Here is a 21,685-nt window from a genome sequence, read left to right as displayed (position 1 = left end):
CTTTTTCTCCCTTTCTCACTTTCCTTTACGTAACTTCTTCTCTTCACTTCATTTCATCTCCATACATATGTATATATATATAAGCCACACATGCTTATCCTTTTCCAAATCATCATTACCATCATTTCCTACATTAATGAAGAGATAATCTTTATCTCTTCATCTTATCTTCTTTTTTTTTTCTTTTTTTTTTCTTTCTTTTTATCCTTTCTTACTATCTTCTTATCCTTTCTTCTTCTTTTTCTTTTCTTTTCTTTTTTTTTCTATATTATTATTATTATTATTTTTATCTCTTTTAGAAAATTCTTCATATATTTTTTTTTTCACACACACCTATTAAAATAATATTTTTAATGCTTAAACTACATCATAATAAAATACAAAACGTTAGTAAAAATAGAATATTTTCTAAATGTTTTATTTAAAATAAATAATATATTTTATTAAAAATAGGGATGTTACATTTCTCCCCTCCTTTTAGGAATTTCGTCCCCGCAATTCACGTTGTTGTAAAAAGATGGGGATACATCTCTCTCATATTACTTTCTAATTCCCAAGTTGCATCACCTTCATCTTGTTGATTCCACAATACCTTTACCAAAGGTATGTCCTTTCCTCGAAGTTGTTTAATCCTTCGATCTCTAATCCTTACAGGAAGCACATCATAAGTAAGGTTTTCTCGTATTTGTACTATATCAGGTTCTATCACATGAAAAGGGTCATGAATATATTTACGAAGTTGAGACACATGAAAAACATTATGAAGTTTTGAAAGGTTTGGAGGTAAAGCAATTTGGTATGCGACAGAACCAATTCTTTTAAGGATTTGATAAGGACCTATGAATTTGGGTGTAAGTTTCCTAGATTTGATAGCTCTACCAACCCCAGTTACAGGTGTAACTTTCAAGAAAACATGATCTCCTTCTTCAAACTCAAGGGGTTTCCTTCGTTTATCATAGTAACTTTTCTGCCTATCTTGAGAAGTTTTCATCTTTTCCCTGATCATTTTAATCTTCTCAGTTGCTTGTTGAATTACCTCTGGACCCAAAACTAAGGAATTTCCATTCTCATACCAACACAACGGGGTTCTACACCTTCTCCCATATAGAGCCTCATATGGAGTCATTCCTATGCTTGAGTGGAAACTGTTGTTATAAGTGAACTCTATAAGTGGTAGAAATTTCTCCCAACTTTCAGTTTGTTCTAAAACACAGGCTCTCAACAAGTCTTCTAAAGATTGGATAGTCCTTTCTGATTGTCCATCAGTTTGAGGGTGATAAGTTGAACTAAGCCTAACTTTTGTTCCCAAGGCTTTTTGTAAGCTATCCCAAAATCTAGATGTGAAACGAGGGTCTCTATCAGAAATTATACTAGAAGGTACTCCATGTAGCTTGATAATTTCTTTTATGTACAAATGAGCTAACTTTTCTAAGGAAAATCTAATTTTAATAGGTAGAAAGTGAGTAGATTTTGTTAATCTATCTACAATGACCCAAATTGCATCATGACCTGACACAGTCTTTGGTAAACCTGTCACAAAATCCATGGATATGCTTTCCCATTTCCATTCTGGGACATCTAAGGACTGTAGTTCCCCATAAGGCTTTCTATGTTCAACTTTTGTTTTCTGACACACTAGACAACATGCAACAAACTCCACCACTTCTTTCTTCATCCCAAACCACCAAAACATTTTCTTCAAGTCTTGATACATCTTTGTAATACCCGGATGAATACTTAAGCTACTCTTATGAGCTTCCTCCATTATCAACTTTCTCAACTCTTCTTTTGCAGGTATGCAAATTCTATCTCTAAACTTGATGATTCCATTTGAATCCTTGTGGAATTCAGATTCCTTTCCTTCAACTTTTGCTATCAACTTTTCTTGCAAAAATTGATCTCTTTCTTGAGCTCTCTTTATTTCTTCTAAGAATTCACTTGATATTTTTAACATTCCTAAGCATATGCTATTGGGTCTAAGTTTTACAACTAAGTTTAAGTCTCTGAATGATTCTATCAAATCCAATTCTTTCACCATCATCATGGATGCATGTATAGACTTTCGACTTAAAGCATCAGCAACAACATTTGCTTTCCCAGGGTGATATTGCAGCTCAAAGTCATAATCCTTAAGAAATTCCATCCATCTACGTTGTCTCATATTTAGTTCTTTCTGATCAAAAAGGTACTTCAAACTTTTATGGTCACTAAAAACTTCAAACCTTGCCGGATACAAGTAATGTCTCCATATTTTCAATGCAAACACCACTGCAGCTAATTCCAAATCATGTGTAGGATAATTAAGCTCATGTTGCTTGAGTTGTCGTGAAGCATAAGCTGCAACTTTTCTTTCTTGCATCAACACACATCCTAATCCTTGTCCGCATGCATCACAATATACCTCAAAATTTTTTGTAGGGTCAGGAAGGATTAAAACAGGTGCAGATGTTAATTTTTTCTTCAACTCTTGAAAACTAAACTCACATGCTTCATTCCATTCGAAAGGTTGTCCCTTACGTGTTAACTTAGTCAAAGGCAATGCTAATTTAGAAAATCCTTCAATGAATTTTCTATAGTAGCCTGCTAATCCTAAGAAACTACGTATTTCTGTGATATTCTTTGGTTGTTCCCAAAGCAATACCGCTTGAACCTTTGAGGGGTCAACTGCAATGCCATTTTGTGATATCACATGACCCAAAAATTGAACTTCTCTCAACCAGAATTCACACTTTGACCATTTTCCATACAATTGTCTCTCTCTTAGAATTTGTAACACACTCCTCAAATGTCTCTCATGTTCTTCATGATTTTTGGAATAAATTAAAATGTCGTCAATGAAAACAACCACAAATTTATCCAAAAATTCATGAAAAATACGGTTCATATAATCCATAAAAATGGCAGGAGCATTGGTCACACCAAAAGACATTACCAAGTACTCATAATGACCGTATCTTGTCCTAAAAGCTGTCTTTTGAATATCTTCCGCCTTGACTCGAATCTGATGATAACCAGATTTTAAGTCAATTTTGGAATATACCACAGCACCTCTCAATTGATCCATCAAATCATCAATCCTTGGTAGAGGGTATTTGTTCTTAATGGTGATTTTGTTAAGCTGACGATAATCCACACACAACCTCATAGTGCCATCCTTTTTCTTGACTAACAATACTGGCGCACCCCAGGGAGAAACACTAGGTCTGATGAATTGTTTATCCAACAATTCTTCTATTTGTTTTTTTCAATTCTGCTAACTCTAGAGGTGACATCCTATAAGGGGCTATAGACACAGGTCTTGATCCTGGTACCAAGTCTATAGTGAATTCTATTTCTCTTTGTGGAGGTAACCCAGGAACATCTTCAGGGAAAACATCAAGATACTCACAAACAACAGGAAACTTATTAATGTCTGGAATTTCCTTGACTTTTAAAGAAGTTAAGATCATGTATACTTGAGATCCTTTTGGGATTTCATTGTGGTTGGTAGTACTCTCTTTTAAATCTTTTGAGTCAAAAACTTCACCTATGTGTGATTCAAAAATTAAAGTCTTATCGTGACAGTTTAGGAGAACATGGTTGGAAGATAATCAGTCCATTTCAAGAACAATATCCAAATGAGACAAGGGTAGACATATAAGATTTACAGAAAATTTTCTATTCCCTATAGAAATATTGCAATTTGTACATGCAAGTGAAGTCGTGACTGGAACATTGGTAGGAGTAGACACAATTAAATCATATGGTAATAAAGAGACAGGTAACTTTAAATGTTTGACACATTCATGTGATATGAAAGAATGAGTAGCACCTGAATCATATAGTACATTAACGAGGTGACCATTTATGATGCATTTACCTTGGATTAGATCTTCAGATTGAACAGCTTCAGTACCATTCATCGTGAAGACTCTCCCAGTTGTCTTTGGTCTTCCAAGTTGATTATTTCCTTTGTTGTTGCTTCCCCCACTTCCTTGCTCCTTAATTAACTCTTTGCATTCATTACGATAATGACCCAACTTCCCACAATTGAAGCAAGTTATAGTCCTTGTGGTGCAATTTCTTGACAGATGAGGTCCTCCACAGTGGAAACATTTGATAAGGTTGGCTATGCCTGAATTATTGGCAGCAGAGGAATGTCTTTGTCCTGAAGAATTCCACGAAGTATGAGATGGACGTTGGTAGGGTTTCTTATTATTAAAATCATTTCTTTTGTGCCTCAAAGGCCCTCCTTGCCTCCATTGAGTTTGTCTTGCCTTAGTATCATCCTCATAAATCCTACAACGGTTTACAAGAGTGGGAAAGGAAGAAATCTCTAAATAACCAACTGCTTGTTTAATATCAGGTCTCAGTCCACTTTCAAACTTGGAACAACGGGAACGTTCATCAACTCTATCATGAAAGTAAGGACAAAACTTTGACAACTCGTCAAACTTTGCTGCATATTCTCCTACAGACATGATTCCTTGACGAAGATTAAGGAATTCAACTTCTTTCCTCCTCCGAAGATCCTCTGGAAAATATTTTTCCAGAAACTTTTGTTTGAAGGCTTCCCAAGTAATTTGTCTCCCTTCATCCTCCAATTGTTGTTTTGTAAATCTCCACCAGTTTTCAGCTTCTTCAACGAGCATAAATGTAGCAAATGTGACTCTATTTGCATCTGCACACGTCATTGCGATGAAAATTTTCTCAATTTCTGCTATCCATGACTGAGCACCTTCAGGATTAAATCCCCCTTTAAATTTTTGTGGATTATTCTTGCGAAAGGTTTCTAATCCTTGATTTTCCATGGGTTCAACATTTTGTTTTTGGCTCATATTTTCCAGGACAATTGTCATTCTTTCCAACAACTCATTAGTAATGTTTGGTCCGTTATCCATCTTTTCCTAAAAGAATGAACAATTTCCTTAGTTTTCTTTAGATTTTTTTTTTTAACTATTGTTAAAACTTATCCTTACTACAAGTATTAATTGTTGTTATTACTTACTTTTATTAGTCTACTTATCTTGCATTTCTCTTTTACAAGAAAAATGTATAAACAAACAACTTGCACCTCTACTTACTAGTAGAGACTACAAACATGGAAGACACCATACCCAAGGTCTTGACAGAAGGAACTGCTCTGATACCACTCAATGTGACACCCCGACTACTATACTAAATAATTATTATCTGATAAAAAGATATGGAATTAATTTTTTTTTTAAGATTATTCTTGAGAGAACATTAATAATAACATAACATCATATTCATATATATGGTTTACATCTCTGTAATTGTTCATGAAATATTACAAAAGTATATATTTGTATAATATTAAGAGTCTTACATCAAAATAGAAGATTTATCTATATTTTTAATATCTCCTAAAGATATTAATAGAAATTATCCATGAGTTAATCTTCAGAAGATCCACCAACAATATCCCGAATAACTCTCACTGAGCAGGTTCATCTTCTGTTCATGCAACAGGTACATATGAAAGAAAAATATGAAAGGAGTGAGGTCTTTATAAGCCTTAAATATCAATCTTAATAAACTCAACAAACAATACAGACACCGGGGGCCTAGATTTGGACCTACAACCACAAAACTTGATCTTGTTTTACCAGACATATGGATCCATATTCCACTTCTGATGATCCAATCTGAACATCAAAAGTTACTTTGGGAAGTGATTAGGTAGTTGAGTATTTCTCATAAAATATTGGTACAATCATAATTATTTCTTTCTCGAGAATATTAGTCATTCATCGGCTCACAAAAGAGATATATACTCACTACCTAACCTTGGCGATGCCGAGCAGGTATCGGATAGTCCCAAGTTTGGCCTATGAATATCCTAGTCCAGGGCGCTATTCTGAACTATCCAGATATTCACATACTTGGTAAAACTTCCTTAGACCCCACCATGGTCCCTGCCTTTCATCCCGCAGTGTACCAAACTGTGACTTCCCAAATACAAACACTTTGACACTGGTTTAATCTCAACTTATTGAAACCAGACTTAACTCTTACTTAACTGACATACTCTTGGATATTTTCAAAGGTCATTAAATGTGATGACTATCAATTCATGTCATTGTATAAACAATATACAAAGAATATAAAACAACGATAAAATGGATATGCAATTTTCTTCTATCCAAGCTCACTAAATAAAATAATATTTGCTTTCACTTCACATTTATTTTTATTTTTAATTATAAAATAATGATAAAATAAGAATCAAAGCAAGAACTTTAAGTAAATAATTAGATAAGGATTAGAACATTATAATTAAATATAAAAATATAAATTAAACGGGACCAGTGCATAACTTGAGATATATTAATTGAAATAAATAAACAGGACCAGTGCATAACTGGAGATAAAAATAAAATAAATAAATAGGACCAGTGCGTAACTGGAGGTAAATAAAATAAAATAAATAAATAGGACCAGTGCGTAACTGGAGATAAATAAAATAAATATAAGAGGATAATAAATGAAAATAAGTTAAATGAAAGTAAATAGAATAATATATGAGTCAGAATAAATAAAAGATTAATATAAAACCCATGAGCTTATCAAGATTAATATATAAGAGCTTAACCTCACTCCCCCCTTACCTTATTGATTGAAGAGCACACTAATAATAGTTGTAGAAGACTAGGATCTCTTTGAATCTTTGCTCTAAACTTTCTTTCCCTATTTTTCTCTTTCTCTTTCTCTGTCTTCTTTCTTTCTCTCTCTCTCCTTTCTTTCTCTCTCTCTCCTTTCTTTCTTTCTCACTTTTTCTCCCTTTCTCACTTTCCTTTACGTAACTTCTTCTCTTCACTTCATTTCATCTCCATACATATGTATATATATATAAGCCACACATGCTTATCCTTTTCCAAATCATCATTACCATCATTTCCTACATTAATGAAGAGATAATCTTTATCTCTTCATCTTATCTTCTTTTTTTTTTTTCTTTTTTTTTCTTTCTTTTTATCCTTTCTTACTATCTTCTTATCCTTTCTTCTTCTTTTTTTTTTCTTTTCTTTTTTTTTCTATATTATTATTATTATTATTTTTATCTCTTTTAGAAAATTCTTCATATATTTTTTTTCACACACACCTATTAAAATAATATTTTTAATGCTTAAACTACATCATAATAAAATACAAAACGTTAGTAAAAATAGAATATTTTCTAAATGTTTTATTTAAAATAAATAATATATTTTATTAAAAATAGGGATGTTACATAATTCACTTTGTAGACCATTTAACATTTATTAGATGTATATGGTCTTTATTGTGTCTTTTAATCTTTGAATGGATTTTTAACAAATTAAAAGGTTAGTTGTAGTAGTCTTAAACTGTGACTTATTCAATCAGTTGATTTATCGACTGATTTCACTTAAGTTAAGTGAAATCAATCGATTGATTTGAAAATCAACCTGTTGAATTTCGTAACAGTTTGACTATAAGAGCTGTATTTTTCGAAAGAGAGGTAGTAAGATCATTTTTCAGTGCGAAATTATTCTGGAAACCTGAGAACTCTCTCTTTCGTGATCATACAGATTGCAGCTGGTGAAGATTGATCTTGGAGCATTTTGCTTGGTGTTTGAAGCTTGGAGAAGGTGTTTGTGGTAGGCAGGGGTTGTGCTACTACCATTGAGGTTTGATCTTTCTCAAGCTTTGTGTGTGCCTAGTGGTTTTCTAGGTCTGCAAGGGGTTTCTTGCTATGCTCGTTTGATTATTGTGTGATTCAAGAATCTTTTGTGTGTGTTTTTGCATATTTTAAAAGTGTAAGTGTGTAAAATTTGTAAATCTTTTGAAATAGTGAAAGTCAGACTCGGGTTGCCTTCACAAACTAGATGTAGCTCAGGTTTGAGTGAACCAATATAAAAATCTTGTGTATTACTCTTTTCTCTAACCCTTCTCTCTTACATTATCATTTAAAGTTTAAAGAATTGTGATCTAAACCATCTTTTTGACATTCTTGAGTGTTTTGGCATTATCTGCAGCTTTGATCATGTTTGTATAACTCATTGGAACTTGTCTTGACTGGTCTTTTACATTATTTGCATTTCTGTATTTTACCCAGTATTTTAGTCAACTTTTTTTGTGATTCAATCGATTGATTATATCAGTACTACATCAGTTTAATAAAATCAATTGACCAACTCTATTTTTGATCGGTTAAAAGTGCACAGTCGAGAAGTGTTTGCATCCTTACTTGTTGGTTGGGTTGATTCAATTGAGGACAAATTTAAGCCTTTAAAAGTCATCCTAATTTTTAACTGGCCAATTCAACCACCACTACCCCCACTTCTTGGCATTTCAACCATTTCAAAACTTACAAGTTAAACCCATTATGCCTTAGGCCCAATACGTTCCAAGATTAGGATCTCCTATCACTCTCACCAAATAATTCATTCTACTTTATATGAATGTGAACGATTATCAAAGTTTAAGATACTTTCCTATCTAGACATCTCCTATATCAAGACATACACTAACAACACCATCATCAATAATTTCCCTTGAAACTCTTTAAACATCACCACCTCACGTGCTCATACATCAATCCATTGCACATACCAACAATTCATAGAAAACCTACAAAACACCCAAATTAAATCAGTTAACATCCAATCAGGTACTAATCCATTCGCTCAACGAACATGTCATCTCGCTAGGCTAAAAGTACATTCTCGTCCATCGACAAATTGTTCGTCCAGTGAGTTTATCACTGGAGCTCCAAAGGAAGGCTTTTCCAAATAATTCGCCCAATGAGTTAAAACTCAATGAACCCCTGATTTGAAACTCGCCCAGCGAGTAAATGCTCACCCAACGGACTTGCATAATTTTGCAGAATATGATTTTTGCATAATTTCGCAACCCCAAATCATTTCTAAACACCCCCAAGGACCTTCACATATGCTATGCACATATCAAACTCGAATTTATCACAACTATCAATGTGAATTAATCTCAAATACAGTACCAAAACATCAAGCATGCTCAAACAAACATACTAAAACTTCAATTTTGTAGCTTCAACAAATCACCTATCATTCCACAATCCAAATACAATCACATGTCACAATACAAACATACAATTACAATTCCAACACACTGGATTGGTAACTTAAATAATGCAATTAGTTTATCTTACTTGTTATCCTGCTTAACAACTCTATAAGCATCAAACGCCTCTAACTCCACAAGATGCTCTATCTACACATATAAACATCACAAGAACGACTAGAACATACCGTTATAATCACTGATCATCAGAGACTCATATTGATTATTAAAACGAAGCATGCAAGCGGAAGAGGGCTCACATGCAACAGAAAATAGAATTAGACCAGAAAGAGGACGGAAACTCAACTTACGCAAATAGAGAAATTGATCGGTTCAACTTGAAGAGCTCGCCAAGAGCATCAATCTTATGGTTTCGATTCTTCAATCAGACAACCAAAGAGACATAACTCTTAGAGAGAAGTCAGAGAACTCTAGAAAAGTGATTTCTAAAGAGATAATATGTTTTAAATTAATGAAACTCGTTTATAACAATTTTATTTATAATAAAATCTTTTAATAATAAATTAATCGAGTCTTATTATTTTTAAATCATTATCACTTTCAAAACGTTATTTTCTAATATCTCACCCAAATCGATCTTTATTTTCTAGACTAAATTAGGTTTAGAATTAGTGTGTTAACCCGTGTTTGAAACATGATAGGTTAAATTCTCAATTCATCCTATGGCTAACGAGTCCGATATAACATATTATTATACATTATAAAAGTAAAAGAAAAAAATCAAATAACCCGTTTTGCCATATTTGTATTATTGAATTATATTGTATGTTATTTTTGTTATTTTATATATATTATCATCAATAGATGCTAAATTATGATGCAATTACGAGTTCCAATTTTAGACTACTACATATGTTATGCTGCAAAATCATATAAGCCTTTACTTTACTCATATACGTGGTGCACGTTCTTAATAGAGTTGAGGAAATTGAAGAGGTTACGTATCAATCCACCCACAATCAGAAAGGAAGTTACTTATCAGATTCAAATTAATGTTATTTGACTTTCTCAATATAATATTTGGTGTCAATCCTTATCAAACAAAACTAATGCTCATACGTTTTGTTCTATTTTAGTAGTTTGACCACAATTTTGTCAACTTTAACACTTAGAAAATAAGCTATGTTTTTTCAATTGTGAGATTTTTATTTTTTAAATTTGGGAGATAAAAAATTATTTTAAATTTTTGGACAAATACATAATTAAATTTTTATATTTTATTATATTTATATAGTAAGAATTTAAAAGATTTAAAAGATTCGTTGTTAATTTATTGGATCCATAAAGAAATGTATACATTTAAAAATGTTTTTAAATTCACAATAATCACTAGAAATTTAATTTTAAATAGAAAACAAAATCAATATCACTTTTGATGACCCATTCAAACTTTACCTCATCATATTAATCCTTTGTCATTTTTTGTTCTTAAGATGATTCGATTTAAATAATTAAAATTATAGTTTTCGTTACATAATAATGTATTAATTCGGAGATTCATAAATGTATTTAATATATTTAATGAAAAAATAAAATGTGTACCAAAATGAGGAGAAGAAAGAGAAAAAAGAGAGAGTAAACGTTTGATACTCGAACTAAATATGAACGTGGCTGTTGGAATTTTTATGATTGTTGCAAGGTGCAAAAGTCTTAATTTAATACTGTCACATGTCGTTGTACTTATTTCCTTAAAATCTTGATAAAATCAATAGAAACCTTTGGTTATATTATTTTAACGTCATAATTAAGTGACATAAAACGGTTTCGTGAAAGGTCATGTTAGATATTAATTAATTAAATAGGACAAAACCTTTTCATTAAAAATATTTTAAAATAAAATCTTCATCTAGTACTAATTTATTTCAACATGTCTATCACACCGTGGAAGATATCTATATTCTTTTACCATTGAAAATCTTATCAAATGACATGTGAAAAGTAAATAACAATATAAAATCATGTTTGGACGTATTGCTATAATACGTCATGCATGACTGCAGTGTTAGTGACAGAAAAGTAAACATAAAACCATTATTATCATAGATAAAATCGATACCTTAGATTCAGTTTCAGTCAAGCATTCGCATCCTGGAATTAAATGGTGTTCCAAAGCATGGGTGCCAAACAAGAGTTTTTGACATGATGTGTCCTTACATATAAAATATGAAAATTATATTTTGAAAGTATCGTTTTTTTTTTTTCACTTTACAATCCTTTAACAATAAAATATTCTATTTAATTGATAAAATAAATGTAAATAGTTTTTTAAGGAAATAATACTTTTTAGGAATGTCAGATAGAAATATTAAAAAAGAAAAGTAAGACTATCAATCTTTTATCTGGATAAATTTATCTCCACTTTAATCTTTAAACTGAACCCTGAATATTATTTATATTGAGAGTTCAATTCTTCAAAGATCGATTGAAATACCTGCTCACTCCTTTTCTTTCTTGGTAAGACAAAAAATTATAATAATATTCATTATTAAAAAATTCATATTTTTTATCAATTTTGTTTTGAATTTTTTTTATAAAAAATATTTATAAATTTTGTTATGAAAAAAATTATTATTAATTATTTTGTAAAATATTTTGTATAAAACATTTTTTATAACAAATTTTGGAAAAAATATTTTTAAATTTTATAATTTTGTAAAAAATAATTACTCATAAAAAAATTATTGTGAATTAAAATTTTTAGACAAAATAATAAGAAAAATTCTTGTAAAGTTTTTTAATAAATTTAAAAAAATTTCATATAATATGAAAATTTTAGTAATAATTCTTTATTTTTAAAAATTTGACTTTTCAACAACCGAATTATCAATATATAAACAGTAGATAAATTTAGTTTAAAAAATGAAATGACAATAGATTTATTTGAGTAAATAATTTTAAAATAAATATATTTTGAAAAATAATTCGTATAATATGTACCCATATGATACTTTTAGTTAAGTTAAAAGAGGTAGTCTAGTAGCTTCTTTCGTATAACTGTATTCAGTATATATATATATATATATATATATATTAAGATTATAATGAATTATGTAAATATTTTTAAAAAATTTATTTAGTTAATTATTTTTTTGTTAAGTAAATTAAAATTATTATTATTATTAATTAAAAATTATTTTATAAATAATCATATATCGGTATATTTTAAACAATATAATATAAAAATATTTTTTGAATTACTTTTTAATTTTTAATTCAAAAGAACGTACAAATTAGTCCCATATTAACAAGTCCGTGTCCAAGTTGGAGACTACAACTCACGTTATTTTGCCATCTAAAATGAAACACAAAAATTGCATATTATGTAATTTATTTTCTTTTAAAGAGTTTATTTAATAAGAAATTATCAGGAGTTTGTGTGTACATTTTGTCCCCTAATATATTACTTGGTCCCATACCTACAAATCTGGGATGAAGTAAAAAAATAATGATTCTATAGGTAAAGAAAGTCATATTTTCAGTTTCCCAAAGTGTGAAAGCACCCAATATTCTATCAAAGGTGCTTTTATCAATAAACGATAGAGGTATCCAGTTCAACTCCTCAACTTGTTAGACATATTAATTACGTTCAACCTGAAGTTTATTTATCTACTTTGGTGAAAAATTCAGTCTAATTCACTTCAAATTCATTAACATTTAATTATTTATTTTAATCTTAACACTTAATTTTTAGTTATAATTTTACTTACAATAACTATGTAGTTTAGTTTTAAAAATGTATTCCAGAAAGTATTAAAAATTAAAAGTTTTAGTAAAGGTATATTTTTGAAAATTACAATCTAATTAGTCCGATTAAAAGTAATTTGGATTGAATTAATTTTGTAAAAAAATTACAGAAATTCAATTCAATTTAATTTCATATATATATATATATATATATATATATATATATTTAAATTAAGTTGAGTGAAGAATTTGTACAGGTGTTCTCTAAAAATGGATTCCACACTATGATCCTGCTACCTATCTCTATTTAAACAAAGCCTTCGATCGTGGTGCTTTCTACGCTCTCTCTCTCTCTCTTTCGTAGGGTACGCAAATGTTTTTCCTAATTACTTATCTTTAGTCTTTTTGTCATAATTATGTTCACCTTTTCATAACAAGTGCGTTTTGCTTTCTTCTTTTGAATTTTGTTGCGCAAACTCTTTCTGGCTTAATTTTAGCGTCTCATATTCATAGAGGAACACAATCCCTTTTTTGTCTTTTTCTAAGTTTCTCTGATTTCTGATTGAATAATTATAGTGTGTTTGTTATAAATGCATTTCCTTGCAATCTGCATCTGTTCAGTTTCTTTAATCGATGGATAGTTAGATACTGATATAAAGATTTTGCTAGCAGGTGAAAATGAATTTGTCGTTGGCGATACTCGTGGTCATATTGGGCACAACTTGTGGTGGTGCTTTTGCGGAGTTGGAAAGTAAAGTGAAAACAGCAGTTTTTCTGTCCCCCAAATTCGAACTTGGACCGGGATCTGTTGCGAATAAATATGATTACGGTATTGATTTTCCTAAAGGTCACATAGCACTCAAGAGTTTCAACGCCGAAGTAGTTGATGAATCAGGGAACCCAGTGCCTCTCCATGAAACCTATCTGCATCACTGGGTGGTTGCAAGATACTATGAACCAAAACATGTGACGACACAGACAAGGTACGATGGCCATAGGTTGCTTCGCCCATCTGGCCATATAGTGGTGAGGAACAGTGGAACCTGCCAGAGAGATGAGCTGGGACAATACTATGGTCTTGGATCTGAAACACGTGGAACTGCTACGGATGTTCCTGATCCGTTTGGGATAGTTGTGGGTGATCCAGCAGAAATTCCAGAGGGGTATGAGGAGAAGTGGTTGCTGAATATCCATGCTATTGATACACGTGGTGTGGTGGATAAATTGGGGTGCACTGAGTGCAGGTGTGAACTTTACAATGTTACAGAGGATGAAAATGGGAAGGCTATCAGGTCAGATTATAAGGGAGGTTTGCATTGTTGCTACGATGAAACCCAGTGCAAGTTGAGGGAAGGTTTTCATGGCCCAAAGAGGAGTCTCTATCTCAGATACACGGTGAAGTGGGTTGATTGGGACAAGTTCATAGTGCCTGTTAAGATTTACATACTTGATGTCACTGATACTGTCAAAATAACAGATGATTCTTCAGGAGACATTGTTGATCATAATTGTTTGGTAAGTGAATTTGTAGATTGTATCAACTTCAATTTCGTGAAACATAAACTAGTCCGTATAATTGACCGGCAAAATTGTTTGTTACAGATCGAGTACAATGTTGAATCTTGCAGCTCTGGTGAAAAGGAGTGTCTTGATGTGAAGAGAACAAGTTTCCCTATGCAAAAGGGTGGTTATGTCATCTATGGTGTTGCTCACCAGCATTCAGGTGGTACTGGATCAACTTTATATGGAAAGGTAATAACATATTCAATGTTGCAGTCCCAAGTAATTGATGTGGATCAAAAGTTTAAATTACAAGAATATGGTAAACATTTATTCATAGTTTATATATTGTATTTTGATTGCTTGATTTCTGAATGAGATTTTCAGGATGGAAGGGTAATATGTTCTTCAATACCTACATATGGGAAGGGAAAAAATGCAGGAAATGAGGAAAACTACATTGTGGGAATGTCTACATGTTATCCTAAAGCAGGTTCTGTAAAGATAAACAATGGTGAAACTCTGACTCTAGTGTCTAACTATAGCAGCAGTGATGGTCACACTGGAGTAATGGGGCTTTTCTACCTGTTGGTGGCAGAACAGCTTCCACACCAAGACTTCAGACATTCCACTCGTTCTTCATTCTTTACAAATATCAATAGTTTGTTTTCTTGATAGTATAAGCTAGTTTTAGATTAAGGAATGTAGAAATGGGATTATCAATAATTTGTGTTATATGTCGTTTGTACTAAGTCAGTATTCGTTAGTTATATAGAGTGATACTGTAATTTATTTTATGTAGTTGTATTCGATATCAATACTCTTTGATATTTCTGTGATATGTATTGTCAAGTATCCAAATTATATTTGTGACATATATAATAATACTTTATAATTTTTTATTTTGAAAATGTTTAAGGTATATTGTTGTAATTTAAATCTGTGTAATTGCGATTGTGTATTTTTATGTTTTAACATTTTTAATATACTTTTAAATAACCATGACAAGTATTATTTATGTTATTTTTAAAATAAATGTAGTTTTTAATTTATGAAATCATAGAAGGGCACTGAACTCTACAGTAGAATTGGACAGTTCCCAATCTCTCAAAAAATTGAAATAAAATTGAACGGTTCTCGATACTTCTAAAAGCGGAATGTAAAAGCATATATATATATATATATATATAAACATAAGATATCCACACATAAAATACATATATACATAATAATATAATATATAATATAATATAATATAATATAATATATATATATATAACATATTTCTCATTCTTATATATATATATATATATATATATAACATATATATATATATACTATTATAATATTTTTCTTAATATTTGACATCATGAAAATCAAAAAGAGTATGTTATTTTAATATTGAATATTTTGATAGTATCATGATTCCGTTGGTGTGATTTTTAAATTTTTTTTATAAAAAATATTTAATTGATATATGGAACAATAAAAAAATGGGTATGGGTATGAGTATAAGAAAATACCCGTTACCCGGTGGGGATGAGGATGGGTCAAAAGTTGTATACCCGTTGGGTTTGGAGATGGGGATGTGGATGAATTTTTATTATGGGGATGAGGATGGGATCATGATACCCGTACTCGCCCCGCCCTGTTGCCATCCCTAGGACCAATAGATGATATAGTATGTGTGGTCTTCCTTCCAATTGTGAACAGTTAAAATTTTTCTCATTATTTTCTCTCCCGACAGAAAAAGAGTAAGGAATAGAAATATTGTTCTTTCTTTCAGATGGTAGACGTTTATGTATCATGTGTCAGTTACTATTTTATAGAAATCAATATTTTTTATTTGTTTCTGGGTTAAATTACTCTTTTGATTTTTTTATTTATCATGAAATTTTAGTTTGGTTTTCAAGTTTTTCGTTGTCTCAATTTGGTATGAAATTTTAGTTTGGTTTTCAAGTTTTTCGTTGTCTCAATTTAGTTTTCATTTTTTTGAAAATGACTCAATTTAGTCCTCACTACTAACTTTGATCAGACGATGTTAAAGTCAATGTCACGTGTCAATTTTTCTGGTTCTTTGAATTTTTTAATTTTCTTTGAATTTTTTTAATTTTTTACACGTGTCACTTCACAGTGTCACGTGTCAAAATGACTCAATTTGGTCTCTATATTTGTTTTTAGTTTCAATTTAGTCCCAATTATTTGTAAAATTGAAGCAATATTATCCCCTCCTTCACACCCAATTTAATCTTTGTATGCAACTTATGATGATATTTTTAATAAAATTGACGTTTTTATTAAATATTTGTAGAAATATTTTTAAATAAGTTTCTTTTTTTAGTTTTATTATTAAACAAAGTTAAACATCAAACTTAATTTCAAAAATTAACAATTTTGTTATCATATATAAAGGCATCAAGTGTATCATATTATACAAACTTAGTGAAGATTAAAAATCAAATAACTTGTCACACATAAGTTTAGGAACTAAATTTCAAGTTCAAAACAAAACCAAAGTCTAATGTTTTGTATAGAATTTAAAGTTAATTTAAAATATTTATATAAATGTTTAATAAAAATGTTAATTTTAGTAAGAATATCACCATAAAATTTATAAAAAAGTAAATTTAGTGTCAATTTAAGGAAGGACAATATTACTTCATTTTTTTACAAAAATTGGGATTAAATTGAAACTAAAAACAAATATCGGAACCAAATTGAGTCACTTTGACACGTAACACAACTATGAAGTGACTAAGATAAAAAATTCAAAAAATTTAAAAAAAAAATTCAAAAACAATTAAAAATATTTCAAAAAAACCAGAAATTGACACGCGTTGACTTTAAAACCGTCTGGTCAAAGTTAACCGCGATGACCAAATTGAGTCATTTTTAAGAAAATGAAAATCAAATTGAGACAACGAAAAATTTGAGGACCAAACTGAAATTTCATGACAAATGGAGGGATCAAAAGAGTAATTTAACCTTGTTTCTTTTATCATATTAGAATACCGTGAATATCTACACAATCAATATTTTCATGACAAATATATATTCTTAACTATATCTAATAAAATATAATATTATTAATATATATATATATATATATATATATAATCCAAATTGTTATCAGTATTATCTTATTATAGTAGATATGTTATGCCCAATATTTTTCTTTTATATAAATATCTGTCGTAAACCCGAATTTGTGCGAAATAAGTTAAGACATCTAGGGAAGCAGTTATGTTTTGGTAACACAAGAGATACCAAGATGAGTAATAGAGTTTTCTTTTTTTCTTTCATTTTTTCTGTTCCAAAAGAAGCGTGTATAATTTGATTAGCTTAGTTTCTTTAAACTTGACATTTTAGATAAAGATTAAGATTGATTTATAAAATATGAATGAGAACAAACTTTGTTTTACAACTTAATATTTACTTTTTCCGGGAGATTGAAATCAAATAATCATATGACCTCAATTGATATCATGATATAAATGAAAAAACATAAATTTTTTCAATGTTTAATAAAATAAAACTTTTTTATAAAAGCTTAATTAAAAATATTGAAAAAAATTAAACAAAAACATATAAAATAATATCAATCATATCACCTAACATTAATTCAAGTAATAAATATAAAAATGTCATTCACTCAATTAAATAAATATTTTTAATAAAAAATTAATTAAAAATATCTAAATTAATAAAAAAAAATATAACTTAAATAAACTTAAAAGGAGAGGATATTAAAAGTTTTTATTTTTATTTTTTAAATGGATAGAAGCTAAATGTTGTATATTTTATGTGATCGTTGATTTTATGTTGTCGCGTTCCGCATGTTACTATTATGGGCTGCACCAGATCAGAATAAGCAAAGGGTCCCACCATGACGATAGGTAGACTTTTCTGATGGAACCAAGTTGTTTGCACATATTCACAAATATTTCTTTAAATAATTTGATGATTATATATTTAAAAAAAAAGATAAGAATGTTATTACATCACAAACTATCATCTTAATTAGGTTAGCACCACAACTTATATTAATACATGCAGTTTTCATACTGTTATTTATAAAAGAAAAGAAAATATAAATGTGGGGAGTGAAACCAAACATAGATAGAAAACCTAAAATGTGGATAAATTTAGAATCTTGTAACTTCGTTACCAAATTATTCATCTTTTAGGTCTATTTTTATTTTAAAACCTTTTTGAACCTAGTTCAGTTCGAAGGCACTTATTTTCAAAATTTTTTTAGTTGCTTCATATCCAATTATGCTTTTTCTTCACTTAACGACATATTACTTTCTTCTTTTTTTCTTATCTAGAACAAGAAGCTTTGCTAGGGCTTAAGCCACTTCTTTCTCATAGCATATTCAAAGTTTTCCCTCTGTATAAGTAGAACTTAAATCCACGTCTCTTTCTTTTTTTGTTGTTGTTTGGAAGCTTTTGTTCCACGTAAATCTTTTCATGGTCTTAGTCTCTAGTTTTTGTTTTCAACTCTTTAAATTGTTCCTGGTAAGCTTAAGTCAGCTTTCAGTTTTGAGGTAAGGCGAGCTAGATTTATTTGCATTTTTATGTATATTCGTGTTTCAGTTTCGTTTCATGATTGAGATGCATATGAATGTATGTGTTGTATGGAAATAAATTGGATGTTGCTTGGTATTGTTTGAATATGGCTTGCATGCGTGAACAGTGGAGAAATCTGGTATTCTCGCTCAGGCAAGAACGCCTAGCTTAAGCAAAAACACTCTGTCTCTTGAGCGAAGACTTCTAGCTTGAGTGAGATGGGTGCAAAGATGTGTTTTATTAATTACTCTCTGTTATTATTGGTTGTTTTACTCCTTAAAAGTATGATAAATGATGTTGAGCATGTATCGTGTGATATTTAGAACTGTATTTCATATGAATGGTATGAGGTTATGATACTTTGAGATAACATGAGGTTTTGGTGTAGGAACATGGATATGACATGAGCTAGATGTAATTCTATGAGTCTCTTGGAGAGATTTCATGGAGGTGTTGTGGTGTATATAATTAGATAAGGATTCAAGCAAGGTTGCATCTTGAAACTCTAAATAATCGGTCAGTCTCACATAAAGCAGACTGATTCAAGTGGTGAGAGTAGTATGAGGTCCTAGTCTTTGGCAGGATAATGATTCTAGATAGTCATGGACTAACCTTGAACGTGGTTGGGTGAAACTATATTGACAATGACTTTGCAGAGTAGTAGAGGTCACCACAAGGACAAACATACAATGAATCTGATTTCTTTATACATATCCAGATAATTGAGTTATAGGGTCTCTTTGTTGCTATCACATGCTTTGGATACTTACTGAATTACTTGTTTGAAATCTATTTAATAAATTTCTTGCTCAATTATATGTTAAAAATTTGTTTTATCTAGTTCACCCAGTCTCTATTTCCTTTTTTATAATAATAACCAAATAATTGGTGTGGACAGTGAAAATTCCTAATAATCACCATGAGGATAGAGATATATTATAATTAATTTTTATACTTTTTATCTTGTTCTCTCCTTATTATAATTATTGAATATATTATTTATTAAAATTAATCTATTAAATAATACGTGACATAAAAAAAAACATGCATGAAGAATGTATAACATTATCTAATTAAAAATTATCAACGTAAAAGAAGTTTCTTGATTTCTAAAATAACTATTAAGATTAAAATCTCTGTCACACTGGCTTGGGAATAGAGAAAAAATGATTTTATTTTGAGCATTGTGCTAGATTATGGCAGAATACGTAAAGTCGGTGAAAAAATATGTTCATTTATGATGAAAGGTACCTTACCAACATTATTTCTACTTTCTGGATCATAGTACCATCGTTATCAAGAAAACAATGTGCATTTATTCAAATCTTTAAATCTGTTATTATTTAATTATAAATTGCAGATTTATTATTAATTGTTTTGGAGAATAAATGGTTGCATTCAAACAGCTTCTCTTTTCAAACAAAGATCCAGGTTCTGGTTTTGTTGTCGTGTTGTGCATTCACGATTACGGGCTACAACAAAATCCAACCAAATAGTCCCTCCATGGAAATGGGAGCACTTTCACAGGAAAACCCACTGGTAGAGTTTCACACGTCGTTCCTTGCATTGCATGATCCAATCAATACCAATTTTTAAGAGTTTCGTCATTATTCACAAAATCTCTTATATGGCCGACACAGAATTTGAAAACAACCTATGCATAAGAAACTATTTTCATATTATAATATTCAATTGGGCTTAAATCCATGTATTAATATAATATCATAGTCTCATAAATTCATTCAGAAGGGAAAATAATTACCATATTATTCCCATTGGACATTCATCCTCTTTTGATAAGCCAATGGACTTTAATTTAGTGGACAACAATTGACCTACTATTTTACACAGTTAATTTTAGTTTAAATTCATATTTCAAACATCAAGGACTTATTCATAAGAAATTTGTCCATAAACATTTAAGAACAAATTATTAAATTAATTTTCTTATACGCTAAATTAATTTATTTATGAGTAAACAACTATATTCTGAAGAAGCCAATAAAAGACAGATTTTTTCATACGGAGATTCAGGCATTTTAAATTTAATTTATGTATAACTTAATGTTATTATTTTTATCCTACTGAGATGCTCATGAACAAATCTCTCCAAACAGACATCAAAGTCCAATAGTTTATTTTTCATCGACAAAAATTAAAAAAAAATGTAAATCTTTTTGATACAAGTGTGGTAGATTTTTAGATTTTCTAATGCACTACACATATATACCTTCTCCAAAAGATGTATTCACATTTTTAAACGTCTTCTAACAAACACTGGCGGGTGTTTGAAGGATTGTAAGGGGTTGTAAGGCGGAAGCGTGGTGGTTGTAGAGGTATCAGTCTCTGGGTTCGCGAGCTTGTGGAGGAAGAGAACCCAGGATTCTAATTTTTGAAAAAGGAAGAGTGGGTTGGGTTGGGTTTAATCTTTCCATACCTCCTACTTATTTTATGCTAGTTGTTTATATTTTCACCCCTCATTTTACTCTTTGTAGTTTTGTTTTAGTTGTTTAGGTTGTTTGTGTGAGACTTTGTTTTCTGCATTTTTTTTTTAATTTATACATGTAGCATACTATTTGTGTGAATGAAAATACGTAACAATGAGGTTAGTCCTTTTTAGATAGGAGTATGATTTAAGTAAACTAGTAAGCTGATTTTAACTTGAATATGGAATTAAGATGTGTTTGAATATATGAGAATGAAGTGAATAAAAATCTAGTTTTGACAATTGTATATACTTTATGTTAAATTTATTTTACACATCAACTGTTTTATAAAATACAAACAAAGTTTATTTGTGTTTTTACACTAGTGCAAAAAAGCCTTTTTATACCGGTTAAAAAAA

The 21,685-nt window shown here is 30.1% G+C and overlaps 1 protein-coding gene across 2 annotated transcripts; it reads left to right on the top strand.

The window, feature by feature from the left end:
* Window positions 1-13,019: 13,019 nt before the first annotated feature.
* LOC114178754 (uncharacterized) lies at window positions 13,020-15,182 on the top strand. Of its 2 annotated transcripts, XM_028064826.2 has the most exons (4): window positions 13,020-13,136; window positions 13,444-14,286; window positions 14,374-14,523; window positions 14,659-15,182. In XM_028064826.2, exons 2-4 carry the CDS (start codon window positions 13,450-13,452, stop codon window positions 14,944-14,946), a joined length of 1,275 nt encoding a protein of 424 aa, XP_027920627.1. In that variant the 5' UTR covers window positions 13,020-13,136; window positions 13,444-13,449; the 3' UTR covers window positions 14,947-15,182. The 2 variants fall into 2 exon arrangements, with proteins under 2 accessions (XP_027920627.1, XP_085526355.1); XM_085670229.1 differs by lacking the exon at window positions 13,020-13,136 and having other exon boundaries at window positions 13,426-14,286.
* The last annotated feature ends 6,503 nt before the right edge of the window (window positions 15,183-21,685 follow it).

This window comes from Vigna unguiculata, chromosome 3 (genome assembly GCF_037176805.1).
Source record: "Vigna unguiculata cultivar grain cowpea cultivar isolate G323 ecotype 2 chromosome 3, ASM3717680v1, whole genome shotgun sequence".
In the NCBI taxonomy this organism is placed as follows: domain Eukaryota; kingdom Viridiplantae; phylum Streptophyta; class Magnoliopsida; order Fabales; family Fabaceae; genus Vigna; species Vigna unguiculata.
Note: the sequence above shows the minus strand (reverse complement) of the source record. Positions and strands in the feature narration are given on the sequence as shown.